The sequence below is a fragment of the Cygnus olor genome, chromosome 6, assembly GCF_009769625.2.
Source record: "Cygnus olor isolate bCygOlo1 chromosome 6, bCygOlo1.pri.v2, whole genome shotgun sequence".
Taxonomy (NCBI): domain Eukaryota; kingdom Metazoa; phylum Chordata; class Aves; order Anseriformes; family Anatidae; genus Cygnus; species Cygnus olor.
Genome location: NC_049174.1, coordinates 35,941,982 through 35,969,068, shown reverse-complemented (window position 1 = coordinate 35,969,068; position 27,087 = coordinate 35,941,982). Strand labels below are relative to the sequence as shown.

At 38.8% G+C, this 27,087-nt stretch overlaps 1 protein-coding gene across 5 annotated transcripts in view; it reads right to left on the bottom strand.

Annotated features, from left to right (window-relative positions):
* ARHGAP15 (Rho GTPase activating protein 15) overlaps positions 1 to 27,087 on the bottom strand; it is a 332,536-nt gene that overhangs the window by 246,188 nt on the left and 59,261 nt on the right. For all 5 annotated transcript variants that reach the window (XM_040560622.1, XM_040560623.1, XM_040560624.1 and 2 more), the window contains one exon: positions 21,271 to 21,360. In XM_040560622.1, coding sequence (XP_040416556.1) covers positions 21,271 to 21,360 — 90 coding nt within the window. The remainder of the gene's footprint in view (positions 1 to 21,270; positions 21,361 to 27,087) is intronic.

The following is a 27,087-nucleotide window of genomic DNA, read 5'->3' as shown; positions in this document are numbered from 1 at the left end:
TCTGTGATTCTATGAAAAGAGGGTCATTTTTTTGTTCCTTAGTAAAAATTTAAAAAGGGGAAAAAATTTCCCTGTGCTTCCTACCGCTCTGTGCGCAGCTTTTTGGTCTTGGGGCTCCCCTGCTCCCTCCTGCACCACGTGGGAAGTAGGGCAGACACACGGGATCACAAGAGAAAGTTTGTGAGAAACCCCCAAGTCATACAACACCAATGATGAGCACGGCAGCCTCTTAAAGGAGCACAAGGACTGTCCTTCCAGGATTTGAAGTCTGGAGAAGAGCAAACAGTTTCCGATGCTGAATAATTATGCTAAGTGGGCAGGTGGGAGCCAGATGCTGAACAACAGCTTCAGATGTGAAGGCACTGGTGCCCCAATGCTGTCTGGACTTGTCTGTAGACATCAAAAATGTTCAAACATTAAAAAAAAATATTTAAGATCTGATCCTCAAAGTGTGCTAGTGAGCAGCAGAGTATTTTATACTGGTTGCCATATTGGCTTGTCTACAGCATTTGGATAAAATTTGTAACATTTGTATATTTTATGTTGGATTATCATTTCTTACAGTTTCCACGTGTTCTTTCATCAGGAAAATAATGCATGATCAAATGGTAAATCCTATTTTTAAACTGCCTTTATGCAATTGAACTGAAAATATTAGTTTATCTTGTGCTATTCTGTCAAGCAGTATTATACTGATTAAGTTTTTAAAATATTATTGATGCAGATGGAGTATACATAACCTATGTTTATACTCTATTTCATGTGCTTACATCTTGAATCTTGACAAACTTCGAGTTTTTGACCATACTCTTGTGAAGGATCAGAATGTCATAACCACTTTAGTCAATATTTTGAAAGGCTAATTTGAGTGAGTAATTGCATTTCATTTCAGAAGAATATTAAAATAACTAGTTTATGTGAATACATCCATCCTAATGGAAACATACATTCCAGAAGAGTTGGAAGAATTAGCTTAATATCACTGCTGTAGAAAATTCAATGACTTGAGCTTTCAGGCAGGGCTGCACAGGCAGACTGAAAACATTTTGGCTCGCTTGGGTTTGCATCCACTGTATCTGCTTCCAATCTCATATTCCAACAAATGAACAACAAAGAAATCAAAAGGAAACTGTGTGGCTCGCCAGCTTGAACCTTGCTTGCAGAGAAACCAGACAAAACCACACAGTGTGAGGAAACAAACATAAAAACACAGTGTAATATGTTTTCTATTGTTTCTGCCAAAAAAACATCAATTGGTCCACATCCATACAAAATGTGCCTTCTTCTGCTTAAATTTACCCCAAGCTCACTGAAGGACTAGAGAGATTTAGTGAACTTTGAAGTGAACGAGGCCAAGTACTGGTTTAACCTTCATTTTGTTTCACTGTAAAAATACCACACACAGCCATCTCTCAAAATCAAAGAGAGAAATTCCTAGACAATTAAAACAAGCCCTTCTTCTTACTTTTTGTCTATATAATGCCTGCTACTTCCATGCATAGCTGGGAAATTTGAAGTTCCTATCCAAACTAGTAGCTTAAACAGTATTGATAATAGTACAACAGCAGGAGCATGCATGAAACAATGAAATCCTCAAGGTTTTACATTTTGGGTCGGAGTTGGCAGCATCAGTGGTGCAGGAATAAACCTGACGGTGACAAAAACATATGGAATATATATTGGTTGCAGCTTGCTGCTATGGACTGTAGAACTGGCATTGAGCACATACTCCACTCTGAACCAGAAGAACATTTCTCAACACAAGTGCCTTAGAAAAACTGTTTTCATCTAAATCATATAGGTTCGATGAAATAACAGTTTTAGGCAACAGGACTTCCATCTAGAAATTTCTGTATCAATTCTAGGCCTCCATTCATGGACTGACTCTTTGTAAAGACACACACATATATATATTGTGTATATATATCTATATATACACACCCATATAGAAACTGCCCCAACCATCTGAGCTAGCTACAACAGTGAGCAAATGATTAAAAAAAATAAAAAACACCTTTATATTGTTGATGCTAACCTGGCATCAGCAGCTGGAGATGTCGTTAGACAGAAAGAAGCATATACTTACACTTACACACATGTACAGCCATATACATCCATATACATTTGTTTCTTACTGCTGGCTTGATCTTGAGTTAAGAGGAGAGCTGATGACTGACCTGACAATATTATGTGGCAGAATGCATCTTTTTAAGCTTCTCATGCTAGTTTATTGTTAATTCAAAAGACTCAGGCTTTCACACAGACTGGAGAAAAGAGAAATTGCTAGTAATGAGCACTGTCCTGTTCAAAGTTAAATATTGCTACAGATGGGAACAGAAGGACTTATTGCTGCAGGACAGTGATCTTACAACGCACATCTGGAGCACGCCGTCTACACCCAGACTGGCAGTGGAGACTGAACGCATCAGATGCTATTAGTCAGAAAACGTGTTAGCAGAAAGAAATTATGATAAGTGCACAAAATGGTCAGATGTAAGGAAAGGCACCATTTGTAGATTTGTTAGTCAATTAGGCTTTATTTCAAGTGATTCCCCCAAGGTTTCTTGGGGTAGGAACATTTGTTTTCCTTCATTTCATCTAGGTTTGCTGCAGTTCAGTGACTGCAGACTTCTGCACAGCCTCAGCATTTTTATTTTCAGAACAACTGCCACTCAAAGCATCACCTACGCTTTGACCTCTCTCCTGATTTCTTACTAGACAATCTCGTATTATCCAAATACAGATATGGCACAAAAGCAGAAAAACAGTACTGCAAAAAGCTATCAACCTTGGTCCTGTGGCTGTTCTCAACCTCTCATTAACATTATGAATTAAACCAAAAATACAGTGTCACCATTTTGATTAACAAATAGCACTGGCCAAGAAAGATTGCTCACGACACCTACGAGTTCCACCCTAGGGGGTATACGACCTTCTTAATTTCATACTCGCAAAATGAATTTGGGGTTGCCAACACTTGAAAAAACACTTTTCAGCAAACAAGTCCTAGAACACAGAAATAAAAGGCATTTGTGCAAAACCCAATAACTTCTGTGCTACAGGTTTTACCTGGCACTCCAAACATTTCATTCTCCAATTACAGAGTACATTGAATGCAACACCACCAACACACTGCAACTACCAAATAACTTCGGTGTCTTGCAGTATAGGTCATAAGCTCAAATTGTTTGGCATCACCTGATTAAGCTGTTATAAAATATAAAATAAATTCACAGTGATCTAAATCTGTTTCCTAAGAGAAAGAAGACTGAGGAAGTGGAATAGTTCACTTGTAATGAATAATCTGAGTAACTACGCTCCGAATTTCAGTTAAAAAACCTTCAGATATTTCAAAGTTACATATTTACTAGAAAGATCTTCAAAAATCTTTTTAAAAAGTAAAATGTGTGCTGAACTTTTCTGACATTTACAAAAGTAATTAATTAATATGATTAAGCAAATTAGACTGAGCCAAAGTCTGACTGATTGTAAAGCATGCTGCAAGAGCCACCTGTTTGCTAGAAAGATTAGATGCTATGGTGCTGGCAGCTAGAAAAAAAAAAAAAACAGAAAATTATGAAAGATAAGATAGAGAAGCATCTATATATACTGATCTTTCAGATCTTTCTTGTCTAATACGTATCACCACCTTATCTGAGCTTCACCTGGTAAAGGAGATGTCCATAAGACATTTTTTCTTGGAAAACAGCCCTATAGATCAAGATAAAGCAAAGTCGTAGGTAGGTCCATACAGGTATTTATGAACCTGATTCCAAATTGGGTACCTCATGCCTCTGTGAATGCCTCTCATGCCTCTAGCCAGTTCGCAAGCCTCAGGAAAACTCAGCACTAGCCATCTTCTCTGTACATCTCCTTTCCCTCACCTTGAGGGCAGCAGTATTCCTGCTGGATACATACAATGTCTTTGCCTGAGAGAACACTTAGCATTTAAGAATCAAACTTCTGGTTAGTGGTAATTGCTGCGAGATGCTGTAAAGTGTGCAGTTATAGAATATTCATCCCTGGTCACCTTTTACAACTTCAAACAAAACTTGAAAATACTGCAGCGAGATGGCTTTTTTTTTTTTTTTTTTTTTTTTTTTTTTAAGTTTTTATAATTTATATTAGCATGAAGCCTTAACCATGTACACCTTGTAGTGTCAGGCACTATGCACACGTGAGAAATCCATCATCTTTGTCCCTAGGAGCCTACAGTGAAAGTCTAAGAGAGCCAACACACCCAGCTTTAAAGGACATCAAGAAGAGTTGTATTGGGAGTGCAGCACACAGCGCAAACAAGCTCCTAAATCACTAACTCAGGATAGTACATGAAACTAGTACTTAATTGACTAATATTGATAGTTCTTGATTTTGAGATCCATACCAATCTCTTGTCTGCCCCGGCTAGAGCGCTATCCACATGGAATACGGATAAAGTTAGCCTGGTAAAGTGAGCTTTACTGTCAGACTGTCATCACCCATCCAGAGTTGAGTGTAGAGCTGTTCTCCAGGCTCCACAGCAGGCATGCTGACCTTGTCTTGATGAGTAAGTATTGTCTGTAAGACGACATCAGAAAAAGCACTTAATATTCAAGTGGGGAAGGGGACCATGACTGAAACAGGAAAGTAGACTTCGGTGCTTATAGCGTAGAGTAGCTCAATCATGTTGGTAAATGAGATTGTCCTGGACCAGCACAGGAGCTGGAGTCTCTTGGAGTCTGCACAGCAGCCAGGAGATGGAAGAGAATCATTTTCCAAAATATAAACCAATGGAGCAGATAAAGAAATGGAAGAGCAGAATTGCAGAGCCCTGAGAAACAACATTTTAAGAACAGTTTATGGTGTGGGGAGACTAGGACAGATTAGGTTGGACCATAAATTTTAAGTTTCATGCAATTGTATCAATCCCATTAAGTTTTTCACGGAAGTGATGCCTTGGTGCTAACTCTATGCCCTGGTGATTTAGCTGAGACTAGCACAATGCCTTGTATATTAGGTTGCCATAACTAAAATAACACTTTGGAACCTGCAGTAATAACTAATTTTGCAAATCACAATTCCTGCAAAGAGAAAATGCTAACGAGTGGACATCTTGGTGAAAAGAAAATGCTGGATATAAAAATTAACAGAGCTGCCTTCTAGGTATGCTCAGTTAGGAGTATGTATGTGGACTTTTCTAGAAATAGCTTCAGTCACGCTCAGCCCTGCTGCTTGTTTTATACTTCTGCCATACAGATTAACTAAACACAATATTAAAGATGCAAAAAACTGTGATTTGAAAGTTCTGACATAAACAGACCCTGAAAAGGAAACAAACAGAACACACATTGTCTATGCCATTTGTGAGCTAGTGGATCTAATGGTTCACTTACTTTACAACCTGCTTTGGAATAATTTGGCACATCTCTAATTTTAACAAGCTTCAGTGGGATTAGATAAAATGCAGACTTTGTTTACATCAATTAACACTCAAAGAAGTACAAAAGGACTTGTTAACTGCATTTATGAACAAAAAGTAACAAAGTGAGAGTTTGTCCAAACGAAGTTACTGTATGACTCGCTCAGACTGGCACAGTTGTCTCTAAAAGACTAAAATGAAAAACCCAACAGCTAAACATCATTTTCAAAGAAGCAGATGTGTATTTTTAATTACACCAGCAGATATGATCTACATTTACAATAACTGCATTATCAGTTTTGCATACATCAAATTCACAAACACGACTGCTTTCTCTGTATGCCATGTACACATTCACTGAGTTAAGTGGAAAACCAAAGCCACTGCAGCCGAGCTAACAAACACATCGGTTGTTGCCACATTATTATTCCTATTTCCAATTATTTTTCCTTGACTGATTACAAGCACATTCTCCTCTGCATATTAGGGAGCTGGAAAGAAAATATGGACAACTTAGAACCCAACCTAGTGTATTAACCCATCCTCAGAGATAATAAACGGACACATCACATACTCCTGATAAAAAGTTTGCAGACAGTGAAGGACTGAAGAAAGATGCAGAGGGGCAAGGAAAAAGCAGGTTTAAGACCGTTTAAAAAGACATAGTTAAAACAATAGAGAGAAGGAGAAAAGTGCAAAATAGCCTTCTGAAAGACTCAGTCTTTTTGATGATAAGCATCTTGTCCCCTGTATCACACTATTTCTGTATGCCTCTGTGTGTTCAAATGTCTACGTAACATAAGAGAAACCTCTACAAGTTGCTGGTTTTTCAAACTCTTGTAGAATTGGCCACTCGCAAGGAAGCTTTCTTCTGTTCCTTTCCAGGTGGCGAGCAAGACGCTGAATCTTTTCACTCTCTCTTTTCCCATTATTGGCTCAGGGATTCACAGAAGAATGTTGCCACCATAAATGCAACGTTCTTAGTTATATTCTGTGAGTAGCCAGGAAGCCTGGTCACTGCATAAACACATATTTATTATTCTAATAGCATGCCATTTTAATTAGAAGCGATGCTCCAATACAGCAGAACTGTGCCACTCAGTCGCGCTGTCAGTGGAAGCACTGGCTGGCCAATGCTGTATTTTCCAGCTTTTGGTGCTGTACGACAAAATTAATTCATACAACCTGATAACAAGACTATTGCTGCACTAGCAGTGGTAAAAGGTGGCTCAAGTGGAACAGCCTGGCGTACTTGAACATTTTGGATCAATGGTCTGTTAAACTGAAACAACAAATAGAATCCATTTCTTCAACTGCTGCTGTGTTTCTAAACTTGCATGACCGAATGAAAGGCAGACGAGCAGAGCCATGGAGCAGCCAGCCCTGATCCAGCCACCCAGCCGGCTGCTGGAGACAGCTTCACGCTTTAGCACTCGTGTTCGAGGACAGGCAGGACTGAGATAGCTTATTTAGCTAAGAGGAAGCAGCAGGAATGGATGGAAACGTACAGTTTACTATACAAACTGACTAAGCCTTGCAAAGCTTGGTGATTAACAATGTGGCCACGCTGGCTGTACCACAAACATCGTTCCTTAAGGTAAGGACATTGAACAAAAGTTTTTTGTTTTTATTTTTTTCTTGATTTTTAAGGAAACAGAACAAAGGAGAATTCCTGAGGAATAGTATGACATCAAATGTGGCTCAGACACTTTGTTGTTGTTGTTGTTTTTAATAAAAAGTAAGGACAGATGATTTGGGAAATAACAAGAATCCTCTAAAGTGATGGAAAACAGGCTATAGTAAGAAGAAAGTAAAAAGTAGTTTTAAGCATAGTTATGGCATTACCAGCATTACTTTTTAAGTGTCATGAATACTGCGTAAACCAACAAGCACACTGGGGCCTGGAGTCATTTTTCTAGAGCTCATCCCAACAAACAGAAGAGTTACTGAAGTCACAACAGTCCAAGAAAACCACTATGCACTTACTTAGTATTCAAGTCATTGGGTTCCTAGAGGCTACTTGATATAGTCCATAAATATTAACACAGATATTTAAATGAATCAGCGACTAAAAGGATGAGTTTTTACTTGCATGGTTAAAGAGCTAAAGCCCAGGCCCCCATTTAGGGGAACATTTAGACGTGTAAGGCCCTATCACACAGTTTAAATCTCAGGCTGAAGTAGGCATCACTGACCATTGAGCTTTAGCATAAGAAATAAACCTGCGATCATTTCAGTGTCATAAACAACCTTTTCCAAACGGACCTGATTTAACTCTGTCCGTGGCCCCAGCCAGCCAGGTGCGAGGTATCTTTCTGCTGCAGCCCCGAGCTGTGCTAGGGACCCCCGTGTCAAGGCGAGGAGCCCCATGAGAGGCCGAGCTTATCTGAACGTGGCTACAGGGCTTTGGCAGCATGGCCAGCTCCTTCTCCATGGGTTTGCCTGCAAGACAGACAGGCGTAACCCATTTCTTCACCGAGAGAAGAAATCTCTGCCACCAGACCTTAGAGGAGCAGGACGAATTTGCATCACCACCTCAATTAAGGCTCGACGTGCTCAGCGAGAGCCATCTTAAAGGCTCTGACCGACTCGCTCTGAGCTGCACACTTTGCAGTCAGTAACACGTGGGCTCGTGTCTCCTGCGAGCACCCTGACTCCAAACTGCTCTCTAAACAAGACAGACTAGAAACACAAGAATATTCCAGCACGTATAGATAAATTCCTGACAGGTATCCAAACCTTGGGCAGTCTAATAGCTGCTTAGCATTGATTGCATGCTACAAAACAATTAGGTTTGTTTTCCATTAGCAAACACCTCAAATTACATGAAAGGGAGAAAAAGTTCCCTAGCTACAAACATTAAATATTTATCAGCCTTATGTCTGCTCAGTCACCACTCCTCAAAAAAAGTCCATTAATTAAATACTGTAAAAACGATTAAAACACTTCTTTAGAACTTATTGGCACCTGTTAATTCACTGACCCTACGAGGCTCCGGCAGTAAATGTCTCGTTTGATTGCTTCTGTTACCACTAAGTCAGCAGCTTAAAGACAAAGGAGACATGATGCAACTTCATGTACCACAACATCGCCTTAAAACACAAAAGCCAGTATCTAGAGGCACAGAAACAGAACATTTATGTAGACAGGGCAGCACAAATAATCTATTTAACCTAATCTTTTAATTACAGGAAACATCTCGTAGCAAGACATACAAGAGCAATGAAATGACCCAGAGCTAGAAATCAAGATGATATATTTGTGCATGTGAAAGTAACACCAGCAGAATTCATAAAAGAAAACCTCCTTGGGCATTATTATCTTTCCATCAGGATATACTGTCATCACATTGAGAACAGGAGAAAAATGACTTAAAATATGTTATTAAAATAAAAAAATGTAAAACAGAGGGGAAAGGAAAGGAAAACAAGACCAGAGAAAGGTAAAATTAGAGGGGAAAATGCAGGTGAAAAGCAATCTAGGTTTGAATAAAAAAAGGAGCATCTGAGGGGGGGGGGAGGAAAAAAAAAAAACAAAGGGTCAGACCCTAGTAGCCTGACGTATCACAGCACCTACTCTGCAAAACCTGCAATGATTTCAGTGTAATTATTTACTCATTTAAGCACTATTCAGCAGAGAGGGGGGTACAGATCTGGCCCTGCTTGGGCAGTATGCAAATCTTCTCCCACTCCTCTGCAAGCTTTTCAGGATAGCTGGCAGAGAGTCCCCTGAAGAGTCCTGGCAATGCCACACTCTGCGGTGGGAAACGAGCATCTTGCAAAGAACCCCTGAGATCCTCCTACCCCCTCAAATCTGCGCGAGTGGAGAAGTGTTGCCTGGAAGGGGGGTGAGACGGAGCGTGTGTGCAGGAGAGGGAGAGGAAATAATGCTGGTAATTATAAAAGAGTCCTCAGACAACAGAAGATGGAAATAATAACTGATCCCCCCACAATAAAAAATCGTACGCTTTTTTTTTTCTCTCTGTTTTCTCCTTTCCCATTTGCCAATTTGTGATCTTCTGACCCTTTGTTCAGACCCCTTACCTTGCTACATTTAAGTTATTACCGAATATTTGAAAAAATTGGCTTCCCTTCCTTTGATCTTCCAGTATTGGATTACATTCTTCCTACTCCCTGTACACAGTTCCTCACTCCCACATTTACTTTCCCCCTTTCTTTGTTTACATTCAGTTTTACCATATTTCTTCACACTTTTCTCCACGGTAAAGCCTATGTTATGTTCCAATACACATTACTCCCTCTTATTCCTTACTTTGCACTTTTTACTGATTGTGTAGAATATTTGTTTCCAGAATGACAATGAAAAAAAAGAAGAAAATGTAATGCAATGGTGAAAACATATTCCCTTTCTGCAGCCACAGCCATATTGCGCTGCCATTGTTTTCCAGCAGAACTTGCATTTCCAAACTTGGGAATTCCCATCAGTCTGTTTGACAGAATTTTCCTGCTTTTTCTCACAAGGTGTGCATTTTTCAAATACCAGCACCACTACAGAATTTCCCAGGAGTAACAGCTTGGCTTGAGGGACTCTTATTCAAGAGCCTTAGTTCCAAAAAAGCCATTTGAAACAGAAGAATCAAAACTGATGATTTACATTCTATATTTCAAAACAAAACTATAACCAATGCATTTCAAAATATTGCTATAATTATTTTCTACAGGCAGATAAATTGCTGGACGTCCTTACTTACGCACTGGTTGGCAATTCTGTGAGCACTAAACAAAATGTTTATATTATTTTCGATTGTGAATATAATTATTAAAAGTGTGATTCCAAATCCAAATCAGTGGAGAAAAAAAAAAAAAGACGACAGAAGAGAAATATAAAGAAAAAAGGGGGGCATATTTCAGCTCCATTGCAGTGTTCTCCCAGCCCGAATGATGGGGTGACAGAGGCACACTCTCCAGGGTGTGAGCGGCTGACTCTGCCCCGAGGGATGGACAGAGCAGCCCAAGGGCAGGTGACAAAGTTGGAGGCCACAGCAATGTCCACTGGGCTAGCCTGGGGGAAAGATACAACAAAGCTCAGGAAATTTCTCTCTGGAATCGTGATGCCTTTCTCCAAAACACATTTTTGCACCTCTCTCATTTCAATATGTTTTCCCCCCTCCTCTCCTCAGGATGCTTAAATAAGAATCTGTGTTACTCCAAAAGAGAGGGATTATTTTCTGAATAAATTGTGCTTTTCCTTTATAGTCTGTGCACCATGACCTTTCCTTCTCCAGTCACTCCTACAATAAAAGCCAGCAGATATTATAAACTGTTGAGAATCATAATAAAGTATTCAAACCATGGAGAAAGAGACAGCTCTTGTCTCTGACTCCCATATTCACACCCCAGAGTTCCCATTTGCAGCCCCTCAAACATGCAGCTTGGGCTCTGCTAGACACGGACAACCTCGCATAGGCTTTACCCTATCAGCTCAGAGAGAGAAACATATGCATGGTGCTACATATACCCGCCCAACTGTGTAAGATCTACCCCTGGAGTAAAGCTGGAGAGGCTGGGTGAAGTCAGTGTTCTAGCATCAGTGTGGGTAGGTCTTGTCACCCTCAGTGAAAATCTAATATTTATGGTCTATAGCAAGTAGCCTTGTACCATGACAAAATACTGGGCTGGGAATGAGAGTTGCTACCATAAGTAAAAAGGGAAGCAAAATGAAGCCATCCTACATTTATGTAAGTGCTGCAGATGGGGTATTAAAATGGAGAAATAGTGGTTATTCTGGTCTCTTGCTCCATGACACCTGCTTTGTGTCATTTTAATTTTACTACGGATGAATTATGTGCCTGTTTCTAAATTAATTCAAGAGATTCAAGATAATCTTGGGCTCTGTATAGCTCATGATTAAAGAAATACCCAATTTTCATCATTTTTCAGCACTGGAAGTGTCTGAGGCACAGGTCTGCTTAGTTCATCTGAGAGTTTGGCATTTGGTGGTAACAGGTTATTTCAACAGCTCAGGTTAAAAGCCTTCCACTGAACTATGCAGTATCAATGCAATTCATCTCAGCCCATAACAGATGACACATTCAATAGAATATGTAAAGTATGCCTCCACCTAGTGATGACTATGTACAAATAATAGAAAATAATAATAATTCTCTTACTTTAGAGAATCTTACCAATTAGATCCTACTTTCATAAATTAAAATGTGCTCTTACACAAATATTCATTTATAAAAACGGGCACTTTTCATCCTGAAAAATTAGCCTGAAGACCAATCTGTAAAAGTTTACCTGCAAACTCTGACTTAAGGGGGCCCTTGACACATTCTAGGTTTCAAATATGTTAAAATTTTAAACAATAATATATTTGCAGCAATCATGTCTATATTCAGAAAAACAAAACAAAGAGAGGCTGATTGAAGTGCTGGGGATTTTAAGTGTTAAGATTATCTGATAATTTAAGTTAGGTACTCTACATAAACGAAATGGCAAGCAAACCACATCTCTTTGCAACTTTGTTTGCCAAAGAAAATATTTTCTGAGCTTCTTGGATCACTGTTTTACAGATTCAATTACACCAAATTCCTAGGAATTTATCCACCCCAAATTAGAGAAAAACCAATCAAAGGAAAAAAAGAAAAAGAAAAAAAATATTTAATTAAAAAATGCAAGAATTCAAGAAATTCAGCCCCTAGAATCAAACTCAAGTTTTCAACAACTCTCATAATACATATAAAAATACCCTACAAATGGGATCAGTTGGAGGTGCATCTTTAAAATCCATAAACTTCAGGAGGAGGTTTGAAAAGGGAGGGTCCCTTATCAAAAAATGTTCTTCTGAGCTTTCATTTCATTTGTACCATCTGGGAACTACCTTACATGTCTTCTCAGGCTGATTACACTTGTATTACCATTTCAAAAAGTCTCCCCATCCCATTAGTGGCCCATGAATCACAGCCTAAGAATGACTATGGGGCTGAAAACAGAGAGGTAGATTTTCTAACAGAGAGGGCAGGTCACTATTTGCATCTCTTCCGTTGCATTCAAATTGCCTGCCATTGTCCATTTAACACCTTGAAACATCCCAAACCATCCTCTTCCCAAAGAATGTCAGCTATATAAATCACTCCCACACAAAAATGTGAATCCCTACCATATCGTCTGGCATCCCTTTGTACACAACTGCGAGGTGCTGCCTTTCAGAGAGAGGACAGCCAAGGCTCCCCATGCCCAGCCAACTTTAAATATCTGCCTCACTCATTAAAGAGAAACACTAAAATGGAGTACAGAGACTTAGCCAAGATTTTTAAAAATGTAGTGGCTGAATACAGAAATACCAGCACCAAACATGTAAACAAGTCAGATTTGATTATCTCTGAGTGAGTTCATTTAGGATTCATTTTTCTCTTTGTTTTTCAAGAGTTTGATAAATTAAGGGAACGTGTGCAATGTTTGGGCACATATCAAGACTTTTTCTTTTCTTTCTTTTTTTTTTTTTAATATTTAACTTACATTAAGAATGCTGGAAAAATCATAATGCTTTTAAAATAATTTATTTATTTTCACTCAGGAGAATCAAGCAAACCTGAAGTATTAAAGAATCAGGAAATCCAGGCTCCTTACACCTTTCTGCACTCCCTCTTGGCTGCTGATTGCCAGGTGTACGAAAACAGCATTGGCCCCACTTTGTGAGGCACCAGGTGCCCCACGTCAGGGCTTTATCACGGTCCCCAAACGGCGTATCTGCAGCACTAATTCTCCTTACGTGCTTTACCTCGAACAAACCCATGCGAAGCCGCTTACCGTTACCCTACCAGAACCCAATCCCCGTTTCACAACATAAAACCACCACCGCATGCATAATTTAGAGATCGCAGGTTTACGGCAGCGCTCCTCCTTCCTCCACCAGACGTTACCTCATTTAGCAACCAGCTAAACCAAGCCTTAAAAGCCCAACCGATTCCTGCCCCCCCCCCCCCCCCCCCCCCCGAAAGGTGCCTAGGAACCGGTGGGCAGCCGCCACGGCCGCCCTAGGCCCGTGGTGTGGCCCGCCAGGCTGCCCGCCATGCGACGCCAGGCCAGGCCGCGCGGCCCACCGGGCCGCCTCGTGCGCTGCCCACGAGATGGCAGCAATATGTTTATGAATAATGCAGCAAGAGGCTGCAGCCCACTGCCATTTCGCATGCGAGCCACAAAACGCGCCGCGTTTCTTCAGCTGAGGGGGAAAAAAATTAAAAAAAAAATAATCAGCTGAAGGATGAGAGAAAAATAAGCCGCTCCACGGCCGCGCTTTGGTTGCGGGTGAGCTGGCCAGATTGCTTTTTTCCTAAGGTTCGGTGTTATCCAGTGCACAAAGTGCTTCTTGTGCACTCGCCTGTCTGTCTAGGCCCTTCTGCTCAGCAGTGCTTCTGGCCCTGACAAAATTATTGCATGTACACATTAAGCATTAACTGCTGTTACGTTTTATTTTTGCAACGCAGAAAATGCCTGTGGCTTGAAATAAATATTTTCTTTTCTGATGGACAAATAACATCTGCACTTCTGAAAGCTGCAGCGTAGCTGTCAAGAGCTAAGTGATTCACATAATTTCTTAAGAAGCACATGTGTATGAGCATACACAGACACTCGTACCTCTCACAGTCACTCGCATATCAGCACTTACATCCATCAAAAGACGGCCTCTTAAAAAAGTGCAGCGAGCTATTATTATAATCATTTTTGGCAGACACGGCTATGTACACATAATGTCAGATTTGGAGAATGTGTTTTTCTTTTTTCTTTTTTTTTTCCTTTAATCAGCCTGATCTTCACAGAATACAGGCTTGCTTTCCACTTTGATTCTGGAGCTCTGCAGGTCTGAGCGAGACCCCGAGCTCTGCCGTGCCGCAGGAGCTGCTCGCCCCGGCTTTTTCACAGCCTTCAGCGAGTACCACGGCAGAGGCGATCTGCAGCACTGCAGGAAGGCACCAGACCGATAACAGATCTCTCCTGATCCAAATTTTCTATTGCCATCTCAAGACCCCCGTGAGTTGTTCAAGTTACACTTCTCAAGTGATTTTTTCCAATGCAGTGATATTTCCATGAAATTTTACATGACACAATTATCAGGAAAAAAAAAAAAAAAGAATCTAGCTAAAATGATATGAAATTGCTAATCAAAGTTCTATTGAGAATTTTGAATCTTTTTGAAAGTAGCCAGTTATGCCAAAAAAAAAAAAAATGCATATCAGAAGTGCCTTCACTATTTTGTTTCAGGACTTTTTCACATTATTAGTAACTCTGTGAATGGGATTTTTATTTATTTATTTTTGAATAAAAAGTTATAAGAGGCAGAAGGCCAAAGAATTGCCTGTCCTGTTGTTGCAGTCACAAAATAGATGAGGCCTTTGCTGACACCAGAGAAGTTTTGTCTTATCCAAAAGTAGGGACAGGAAGCACAGAAATGAAAAAAATACATTAGCTTTAGTTTTGTACCCATGTTATTTTATCCGCTCAACATGCCAGTTTTATGAACACAGCTGCACTGCTTGGCTTTTCATTCATACTGTTGCTTTGTAGAGATTGAAGGTTTCCCAAACCCTTTAAAGGCACAGAGTTGTCAAAGTCCAGTGTCTTCCTACTTCATGCCCTGCGAAAACATTGCCTATATTCCTGTCTGAAATATAAAGCACAAAAATTTGGGGCCATATTATAAAAAAATAAAAGTTTTCATGTTTTCTGTATTTCTCTGAAATTCTTGTTTCAGTTTCTTTCTTTGGTTTTCATATGTACTAAATCCAAGGTGTTACAGTTTACCTGTTCCCATCATTAGGTAAAAAGCTTTGTTGTCACTGCTTGTACCATAGGACTGCTGAAGTACGTCCCCCTTCATTTAAAAAAAAATATTTTAAATGAATATGAAATGAAATGACTGAAGCATTGGTGAGAGAAGGAAAACACACTCATTCACCTAGGACAGTTAAAACCCGATCATTGCTCACATAGTACTCCTGAAACAAGGATGAAACTAGGTATCGCATAACTTATGTGAGTGCCCCAGTTTCAAAGGCATTTCTTATACTGGACTCGATGTGGATCTTTTTCTCTCTCAGCTAGAGCTTCTAATTTCTATGCTTTTTAATAACCAAGGATAACTCCTTAGGAACAGCTACTGTCAGGTAAACTGATTGCCATTAAATCTGCCCTTTTCTTAGGAAAAAGAAAAGAAAACAAAAAACTTTCCCAAGTATCTCTAAATGCCTCTCCTCTTTATCACCTCAAAATGAAATGTCATGCTTAAATCTTCAGGAGGCAGACCTGTAATGTTTACAATGCGTATTGTAAGTAATTTTATATTGTCCTCAAAACTTTCCCCATGATCATGGCTGGCTACTTTTTTTTTTGTGTGACGTACTCTCTAACTTTTCTTTTTTAATCAACAATAAGCTAAGAATAGGGGAATGCAATGAAAACACAGCTCTAGTGTTGTTCTAATCTACCTAGTCTAGTGATTAGTTGCGTAAGATCCTGACCAGTTTTCATGCCACACCAGTGGATTCCAAAAACAAAGATTGTGATCTGAACTGCTTGACACACAACATTTGGGGTCTTAAGGAAGCAAGGCAACGAGCTACAGAAAGTATGGTTTCATTTGTAACTTCTGGCTTAAAAGAAATGAAAAGGTAACAGAGCAATTAATAGGTATTAATAGAGAGGCTCTTTTTCAACAGATGTAAATCAGAAGTGATTCCAAAAATGTCAGAGCTACACTATTGCGAAAGTAGAGTAAGAGTCAGGTCCCAGAATCCTGAAATTAGTAAAAATGTATATATTTCAAGTGTCCACTACCCGCAGCTCTGACTCTGTGCTTTGGATGCACTTATGTCAAATCATAAGAAATATTATGTGGCTTTCTTAATGAAAAAACATTAAGAATAAAGAAAAGAATGCATTCACAGGTCCTGTTGTATTTAGGTTATAACATAAAATAATTGATATACGAAAGGTCAGAATATTGTCTGTATCCATCCATTAGATTTTACTGAGCATTTGGAAGGTCGGTAAGGTAGGTCAGTATCAAGACAGCAGGAAGAGGGAATTAGAAGCACAACGCAGAGATATGCGTTCATATCTCCCAGTTATCCCAGTAAAAATACTGCACTTCTTACAAAAAAATAAACACTTGATGATTAAGATGATGAATAAGAACATTTCTTGGTGGTTGTTTTTTGTTTGTTTTTTTTTGATTTTTTAAAACTAATTATAAATTTATTATGTTTGCTATTTAAAGAACCTCTCACTGACACCAGCTAATAACTGTGTGATGCGGCTAAGTTTTTTAATTAGGCAATGATATGTTCAGGTCCCTGTGACAGAAATTAAACACAATCATAGCAGTAACCTCCAAAAGCAGACAGAATGCTATACAGACTTTTCAAAAATGGCAGCAAGTCCTAAGCAGCAGTTTAATGCATATCTAATTTAAAGCCAGCAAAGGTTACTGTGTGTTCTTGTATGAGCTGCAGATGAGCACTCTGAGGCTCAGGAGGCAGAACTCCAGGGACAGTTTGGGCTAGGGAACAGGCTCCAGCTGCTGATAAGGCCCACCAGAAGCTGCACGTCCATCCAAGTGCAAGGTGACTTCCTTAGGTTGGCCTCCTCTATGCAGCATTTTCATTTAAAACCATCAAAAGAAATCCAAATACCAATACCAGTCAAAACCCCTCCTACACTCTCAGTGCTTCCTGTTGAGCAACGATGGAAAAGAAAATGATCCCTCCCATGGCAAAAAGTGGAGGCTTAAAACATCTCTGGGAGGCATCCAGATCCTATACTAATTCCACGGTATGTAGAAAAAAATAGTTTATAATTCAGATTATGCTCATGGACAAAGCTGGAGTAGCTTCAGGGACAAGGGAGTTACCCTAGATCAGTGCCATAAATGTTATTATATAGGAAACAGCTGCAAGATAAATTCTTTCATATTATACACAGGTACAGTTGTACTTTCAGCTGTCTCACTGTTGAAATACTGTATGTATACTGTGAACACAGATTTCTCTACTTGTAAAATACATTTATAATTCTTAGTTGCACATGAATGAGTAGTCCCTTACAGCTGAAGTTTATAGAAATGAAAACCAACATCACACCAGACCCCTAGGAAGAGCCAGGGCATCAAACTCCAGAAACTTTGCATACAAAATATTCCTAAAACATCAACTTGTTAAACAGGAAAAAAATATCACTAAAGAAACTAAAATATGTCTGTTAGTTAAATGAATAGGGCTATTAAGAGAACAAAGCTGCTTCACGAATCCACAAGTATGCTGCTCGTGACCTTTTATTGCACTCTTTACCTCTCTCCAATTTTTCCTTTTCTTTTTTGAATTACCCAAAAGAAATCTTCCCAAACCTCTTCAAGAAAATAGTCTGCAGCCACAAGACTTTGTGCTAATGAAGCTCCAGGACTGCAAAGCCAGAGGTCAAGAGCACATCTTCTACAATGTCTGGGCTGAATTTAAAATTAAAAAAGCTGCTTGATTTAGACCTAAGGATGAGTAACGCAAGGGAAGGAATAAACTCCAGTGGAAAAATTTACTAGAAGCAGAAAATAATGAAAAGTGAGAAATTCTGTAAACTAATCTAGTTTCTGATGTCTCAACAACCACACTAGTACTGACGGCAAAGTAGCCCATTGTGTTATTTTCCTCTTGGTAACTCGTATCAAAATGTACCTATCCAACATTAGATGAAACCAAAGAAAGGAAAGAGGAGAATGCCAGAGTGACATAGGCACAGTTTCTGTTCCAGTTGCTGACTGACAACACTGCCATCCCTTAACATGGTTTTATTTAGTTATTACAACCATCTCTCTGTAAATGACACTTAGGATTATTTAAGATTATGTTGTAATCCTTTTAATCCTCAGTGCTTTAAATTTCAGGCTAAACACCAAAGAGCAAACTAGCACTTAGCAGAAATATTTAAAGCATGTGATTTGAACATAAATCTTCTTTTATTCACCACTCCTCTGATGAAGACCTAGTGTATCACGTCATTCAGCCAGTGAGAACAAACAGCACGGTATCTCACAGCAAACTGCTATGTTTCCCCACATCCTGTAAAGCTGTTTCTAACCAGTTCTTTTCCTTGGTGCTAGCTATATCATCAGTAAAATAAATGAAGGAAAATCAGAAGGTTATATATCATGACATGCATATTTTTAGTTACTATTAAGGAAAACTTGAAGAAAAAAAAAAGCTAATATGTTCACCAAGAACAGAAATATACTGCATGCACAAATTGGATAGTGTGAAAGGCAGATCAGACTTATCCAGTTAAACAGGGAGTCAGCTCAATTAAAATGAATGGAGTAACACTGCTGAAAACCTCATGATCAAGACCAGAAACCCAAATCTTCCTGCCTGAATATCATTTACATGCAGTTTCTTCTTTTTTTCCCCCCTGCATCGATCATGTTTCCAATTAATTTTCTTTATGATACTCCTGTACTCCATCTTCTTGTTACCATCCATTAACTGTCATATGCTTAGATTTTAAATTCCAGATTTCCTTCTTTTTCTTCAAACCAAAATCTCAGTAGTCATTTTCTATTTCTAATCTATAATTCATGAACTCGAATTGAGCACCCAGGCTAAATCAAACTCAAAATTCTGCATCTACGCCTAGTACAATACATTAGCAGAAAGCAACCATTGCTCTGTTTGGATCAGAGAATAATGTTTTATTGGTCAGAAAGTAATGAAACAAAAACCCACCAACCATGCTTTGAAGATATGATCATACGTATTTCTGATCATTCCAGAGTTAGTCAGCTAATGTATTTAATCAGATAGCAATGCAATGCATCTATATTTAGGTCACACACACAGAAACAACAACAACAAAAATCCAGCTCCCATGTTCTATTCATTTGAACAAATCTGTGATTAAGTTGACATATATTATCAATCTTATTCCCATCCAGTTTGAATAAGCAGAGCATCAGAAGTGCTTCCTGCAATATTCAGTATCCAGGTACAAACTGACCTCTCCGCTTTCGAACTCGCCTTGGATTTCCTCCAGACTATGTCATAAATCTTCACTCATTCTCTAGTCCCCTTCCCACTCTATCTGCTCGTGTAGCACCACTCTCCTTCAGTCCTTTACTTTCCCAAAATGTCACCACTACTGATGCCAAAGCCTTCTCCTCTTTCGCTCTTACCATCTGGCATAATCTTCTTGTAGCTCTCTGTCTAAACAATGCTCCATCCCTTTTCAAAATGTGTCTTAGCATATGTCCTTCCTCCCATGCTTTTACTTCTTAATGTCTCTCCCACTCACTTATTGGCTTGATGAAGACATGTTTTAATGGGTTCAAACAGTAGTGCATGAGTTTCCTTTCTCACATTATTCTGATTCAGTGGAGTTACACCTCACACTAAGAGAAGTGAGAAGAAAATACATTGCAAGTCTTCATACAACTACTTTTGGTAAATCAATAACAAAGCTTCATTTGTCTTTGCATTGGAAATGTATTAGCTTCAGTGAATCACCTCCCTGATACACATCTCCAAACAGAAATTTTGCTTTCTGTGAAATGAGAAATAAACCCTACAAGCTCAGAAAGCTTGTCAGTGTGCTCAGGGGGTTGCAGGATTGAAGGCTAAGGTTATACTTAATCACTTTGCAAGCGAAAAAAGCTGAAGATTGACAGCAAAACCAAAATATTTACTTTAAAAATACCTAGGAAATGACAAAGCTCCAAGTGTTCTTTCAAGACAACCTGAAGGATGTGGGGGGTAAGTCTATCTTGAAGATGAAGAATATTTCTAAATATTGCATGCGCTTTGGAAAGATGTCTAGAAAAATAAACCTTGAAAAAATATCTGTTACACCCAGTTGACCCGAATAGGTTTCTCCTCAAGAAGCTGAGTACAGTCCCTTCGGGGGTTTTGTATGTGATGGTTAAACCCCAGACCCAGGCACAGTTGGTTCCTCCAGCACATTTCAGTTGGTGGTGATGCAAAAGGACTATCTGATAACTAACAATATCTTGACCCTGGCATGTTTGCTTCTGTCTCTCTCTTCCCTTTATAGTTTACATTGTTAAAAAATCTTAGTGTTAGAACTCAGGGAAACACCTCAATTCATAGAGAATAACATCTTAATGTGGCTTGATGCAACTTTTAGTGAAACCAAAAAAAAACCTCTTTCTACTGATATTCATGGGAGTTGGATTATGTCCAAAAATTGAAAATGTTGCATTAAACTCTTCCAGCCTCTAGATCCTGGAATGTTAACCTTACAATAACACTCTTCTCATCCTTTCATCACCTAAGGCCTTGATCCTCCCTTTCAATTCAATGGGATTTAGATGTAGTAATTAAATAATATTATTTTCCGTGAATGAATAGACCTGTGAGAAACATACATCTTCCTATGCTGGCCCTGACAGAGGCAAGCTTTTACCATCTTCCCCTCCCCTCCCCAAAATGAACCTGGGTCATCACCGTCTGAGCACCCTGAACAGCAATAAAAATAAACAGAGTAACCGCACTGTGTTGGAGCCATGCTTGTGTAAGCAGTTTGAAGAAGTTGTGTTTATGGAAGTCCTTTAGGTCAAGATTCTAGGCCTGAACCCAAAGCAATTACCTACTAAGTTTTAAAAACAAATTGAATACAGAGCATTAATCAATAAATCAACAGGTTCTCAAGTGTTTGGGAGACTCAGTCATCAGAAATCCTTCCCTTGGAAAAATAGTAAACCGACGCTTGATAAAATGCTACACTCCTGTATTAGCAGGAAAAATGCTGTATTATATCAGTCTCTAGTTACTAAAATGAAGGAAATAAAACCTACCTCTTAGCTTAACAGATTCTACACTCAAACGAGCAAGAAATGCATGCGTTGCCTCTTACCTGAAAGACGTTCTTTCTGCTGGATTTCTCTGGGGTCCACTCAATCTGAGCACCACACAAATCCACACACTCAGGTTTATATCCTGGTTTCTGCAAAGAAAAAATTAACCATGAATACGACCTGATTTTCTGCAAGTGGACAAGATCACCTAAAATAAGAACAGATCAAGTTCAAATGAAAGATTATTGTAGCGCAGCTGCTGTTATTACCAAAGAGTTCATTATTCCCTTAGATAACCGCTCCCCAAGTGCGTTACCTCAGAAATAAAGTTCTTACGCTAAATACATAATTTTAAATATATTTAGATGTTTTGTTTTTAAAAAAATTGTCTAATACACAGTAGATCAAAACACAAATGCATACACATTGACCAGAGTTTTTAATTGCTTACTTTGCAAAACCTCGTGAAAAGCCATTGTGTTTCAAGATAATGTTTTGTGGGTTTTCCAACTGCAAATTGATACTGATGCAGCTGGAAATGACAGAAACTAAACGAGAATCTACATCATCGTATCTGTAAAACAAGCTATCTCCTTTCTCCAAACATATTATCATTTCTAGCTCATTAAAAAAATAAAAAAGAAAGAAAGCTTTGAGGGCATGTGTGACACCCAGAAAGAGCTCAACACTTAAGGCTAGCTCCACATCGTCTGCTACTTCGCGATGTCAGTCCATGCATCCGTGAGTGACATTGCTCTGCCTCCCCAGCTCCTCCGTATGGATGCAAATATTTCAAAGAGCAGATTTGTTTGCCTGTACCATTTACGTTCCTGGGAGCTGGAGTAAAGCACAATAATCTTCATTTGCTATCTAAACTCCTTCTCCAGGGACTTTGCCTGTGCAGCAGTTTTGGCAAAGCCCTTGTAGTTTGAAGTAGTCTTTGTAGACTAGGTTACTGCACATCCCGGAGAACAATAAAAATACTACCATTAACAGTGTAAAGCACTAATAAGTTCCTTTTAGTAAGACATGGAGTAATACCAACACAAGGTAAATAATCACTTTGAAGCATCTTTTTTGCTCCATTGTTCTTAAGACATTTTACATTAAAAAAAAAAAAAAGGTATTGGTGACTTAATAGAAATGACAGTGGCCAGTGCATCATTAACCATATAATCAGCTTTCTGAAGATTGCTCACTGAATTTCTCTGATGTTGTTATTAAAGGATAAAAAAGCGTGTGCTCTCCAGGGTGCTTTTGGATAGAAAAGGATCTATTTAGGATAAAAGAAGTGGAGTAAGAAATCCTGGTCAAGTAATTTGCAGCCACAGTTTCTGGCATCTTTCAGTACTGGAGTTGTAATTATGGCCTCCATTTGCCAAACCATAAAACTACCATGGTTCATTTCTTCTCAGACTGACAGTCCAGTGTGTCTTTGTTCCTTTTCATTATTTTCTTTTATACAAAAATGTTTTCGAAAGCAGAAAGATGTTCTTGTGGCTAAACCACTGGAAGAGGATGGTTTGGATTTTTTTCCCCAGCTCTGCCTCAGACTTCCTTTCTGGCCTCTGACAAGAGCTTAATATTTCTGAATTATAATAACAGATCAAAAGTGCAGTATTGATACTTGATTTTACGAAGATGTTGTGAAATTTAACGAGTTACTATTTGGAAGGCAGAAGTGACCAATTTAAAAAAAAAAAAAGGATAAGGCTGAGTCTGCAAATACTTGAACAAAGAAGGCAGCTTCACTCAATCAACAGAAAAAGTGGAGACCTTTTGGAAACACATAATGAGATGAAAAGAAGATGAAAAACCGTAGACAAAGAACCAGGAAACAGTATCTTGATAGGGAAGGATACTGGGTACAGAGTGTCTTCCTCTGGAAAACTGCCATGGCATTTCACACTGACGTGAGAAAGCCATGGAAAGCACATCCATCAGTGGAAGTTTTGCAGGAAGATGGGATGGTGAACTCTAGAAGATTTTAACATCTCTAATTTCTATGGTTGTACAAAACTGCAGGTAGCAGTAGAAGTTGGACTCTGTGCACTCAGGTGCACACACAGTTGGATTTCCTGTTGTAATCTGAAGCTGTTTTACTGATCAGGTTCTGTAATAAGCAGAAGAAAAGGGTAAGGATGTGCATCTCCGTTTCCAAAAAGGATGGGATGCAATCTCAAAGTCTTAGAAAGATAAACACGCTTCTGCTATGTGCAAACAACTCAAAAACTTCTCTTTTGGTGAATTCAGCAATTCTGCCCAGAACAAGATAGGAGGTGTCTGTGAACACCTTACGAGGCTCTGCGGTATGATGTAGTATATAAAGCCTCTGATGAAAACTGCATGCAAAACCATCCAGATCCTTCAATGCTGGTTCAGTATGGTGCCCTTCCTCAGCACCCAGGGAGCTCCGTGCAGTGGGGACTAATGACCCCTGCTTAAATCCATAGGGAACCGAGGAAAAATGCCTAGAAACTCATTCTGGCCTCAACACTGTCCTGCTACTTATTGTTTACTTTACCCAGAGATACTGCAGGAGAGTAAGCTAAGGTTAGTGTGAAAGCCTGAGCACGCTGCGTCCTTGCTTTGTGTTTTGCAGTCAGAGCAATTATGTTATATCACTGTTGTTGGAGGGGGTTATGCTGTAAATTGATACAAGTGTCTGCTGCAATGAAATCTTCCACAACATGAATATGGATTTCAGCAGCATTTTCACTCGCTAAATTACTTTGCAGATGGGCTAATAACCTGAGGTTAAAATAACCTCTGTTGAATAAACTATCTCAGGGAATAAACAGACTAGTTTTTCTTGGTCAGAAAGGCCAACTGGTAATAGAATTTAATGCTGGTAAGAAAGAGTGCGGCTGTGATCAGTTTATCTCACAATGTCCCTAATTTAAAATAAAAGGCAAGTTATATTCTTAGGAGCACTACAAATACACCAAAAGCATGACCACAAGTGATCAAGGCGGGAGCAAAAAGATACTAATTTAGCTACGCGGGATCCAAACTTGAATTTTCAGCAATATTTGTAAACAAGCACATATTTTTGAGACTCTCCTCTATGTGCGTTAATGATCATTCTCTCTATTACTCATAACAAAACCAGATATTAGCACTACCCTCACAAGAAAGCTATGGATCCCAGTCTTATCTGAACAAATCAATAGGAAAGTTGTTGTTAGAGCAAGTCTGGGGTATCTGCAGTTCTACAAAGGAACAGCAAAAACTGTTTTCAGATAGACTAGTTCTTTGAGTATAAATATTATGAAGGATTTGGGTAAATATAATTTTAAGTCACCTCTAAATGTTATCCTGTCATCAGAAGAGGTATAATTAGAATGTGCTTTCATTTTCCTCTCTTGTTGCCTTTATTGTGAGATATCATTCCCCTTATAATAATGCTGTCTTTTTTTAAATTTTCACTTCATGTACAGCATTTGATAATTAATAATTAATGAATTAATATCTTTATAATACAAAGGAACATTAATCTTTTTGTTAAGTCACATCATTTTCCTGCTAACAATAAAAATGCTTTGTTATAATTCATATTACAGTGAATGAACATTGCCTCTATTACATTAATTAATGGTTGAGTTCCCCTTTTTCCAAAACAAACTAAAAGAAAAAATCAGTAAATAAATGATGTCTAATGAAGCCTTTTTGTATTATTTCCCTTCCACTATCAAAATTATATCTGGTTAAATGGCTTACAAAGGAAATAAACATTGCATTTGCTTTATCAGATGAGATCAACATGCCAGTTTAGTTTTTTTTTTATTTTTTTATTTATTTTTTATATAACTGTGTGAAATTTCAATTTAGGAAATAGGGTTGTGAGATTTTGAATAGTTAGCTAATGTTTTTTCTTCAAGTTTTTCATAATTTATTTACCATTGCATATAAGTTATATGCAATAGACAGAAAATTTAATTTGACTCACCTAGTGAACAATGAGTTCACATCCCCAGTGCTCAGATATAGTGTGGAATTAAAAAGAAAAGCTTCATTTTTCCCATAATGAACAAAAAAATGGGATTAATATACGCCTGTGTTCTTCCTAACACTAAACTGCACCCATAGGAGAGGTTTGGAGTTTGGTGTCTGGTCTGATCAGAAGAACTCACGCTAAAACTTGTGGGTGTTAGAACTGGGATAACGAGGGTGGCAGAAAGAGATGCGGATCAAGCCAGAGTTGCTACAGGATGTGCTGTCACTATACTAACAAGTTTGTGTATCATTTATATGAATTAGTCTTTTCTAGGAAAGATGATAGATGAATAAATAAATAAATAGTAAAGTAGGGCTAAGAGACAGTGGATGGGATCTCACCAATTATGGGCACAGGTGATAGAGTGATGAAGGGAGACTTCAGGGAAAGCGACTGACATCAGACGATCCTTTCTTGCAACACATCTTAATTTTTGATTTAAATAGATTGAGATCTTTAGAATTGGATTAGTTCAGGCAGGTCTACTTCAGTATCTAAATCCTTAAACAGCTACTGAGAATTTAGGAGTGTGGAGGAGTCCCAGAGTAGAATCAAGCCTCCTATGTGTTGAATTCCTACCAGTGCATTTATCTGCTAGAATTTGGGTGAGGGCTTGCAGAGAGAGAAGAAAAGGTAGCAGCAACCAGAGGAAGCACAGTGCACTTAGGCAGTCCTCCTCAATTAGCAAACATTTTTGTCCCAGTTAAAGCAGTGTACTTTTTTATTTTCCCCCAAATCCCACCCACATCAGTCAAACATGATGCCTGAATTTCTCACATACCCTACCTAACTGGAACTATGCACTTCCAGTTTGCTAACTTTTCTTTTGCTACCTAACCAGTGCCAAAATCCATTCCTGAAATGCAGAATTAATGGATGAACTTTCCTGGTGGAGCTTTGAAGTGCTGGTGAAATACCAAATATAATAATCCCACCCTGCAGCAAATCAGACCTACAGATGAAGCTAATGCTTGTTGTCTGGCACCTCACCTCCACGGAATTTCAAAGCAGCAATGGGTATGAATGCATTTATGATACTGGCGCCGAAAGCCTGAATGTGCAAGGTGCTTCTAGAGCTGGGCTAAGCAGCCCGTGTCCACACTGGATGAATTAAAGCCAAGTGGCTCACAACTGCATTGCATCATATCCTTCAGATGAGTACCAAAGACATTTTGCAAGAACTCTCCTCCTCCTCCACCTCACTTGACCATAACAATTTCTCCTCTGTCATTATATAAGGTTCTTTGGTTTTATATGCCTTCTGAAAAGACAAGAACACATTTCCTCAAAATTGGCCTTTTGGCAGCTTCCAACTTGCATTGCCCAGAGGAGGAACATATTCTGGAGTTTGCTACTGGAATGCAACTTGAGCATAACATAAATTAATTTCTCAAATACATTGATTCTATGACAGCAATACCCATCCAGCAGACAGAAGCAGAAGACAGCTATCAAAATTGTAAGACTAGCTTTAATAGATTTATTTTAGACTTAAAAAAAAAAAAAAAAAAGAAAAAAGCAGCCAATTCAACTTTAAGGAAAACAGATGATTTTGAAAAAAAATTAATTTGTGTTATACTGTTTTCATGGCTTCAGAAAAAAATATTCTCCAGCTGTGCTGGCAACAACACAAGCAGAAAGTGTCAGATTCCATCTTTTACTTATTTTTATTGTTTCATCCTTTATTTTTGCTACAACCCTCACCTTTCCAAAAAAAGTAAGGCATGAAAAGGTGCTCTTTAAAGCTAATTTTACAGCAAGCAATATTGGTATATCAAGAATATATAGGGCAAAAAAAAAGGGGGGGGGGTAATCACCTGCCATGGAAAAAATAGCTTATTGTTTATGACTTCTGCCAAAGAGAGCACCTTTGTGGCCA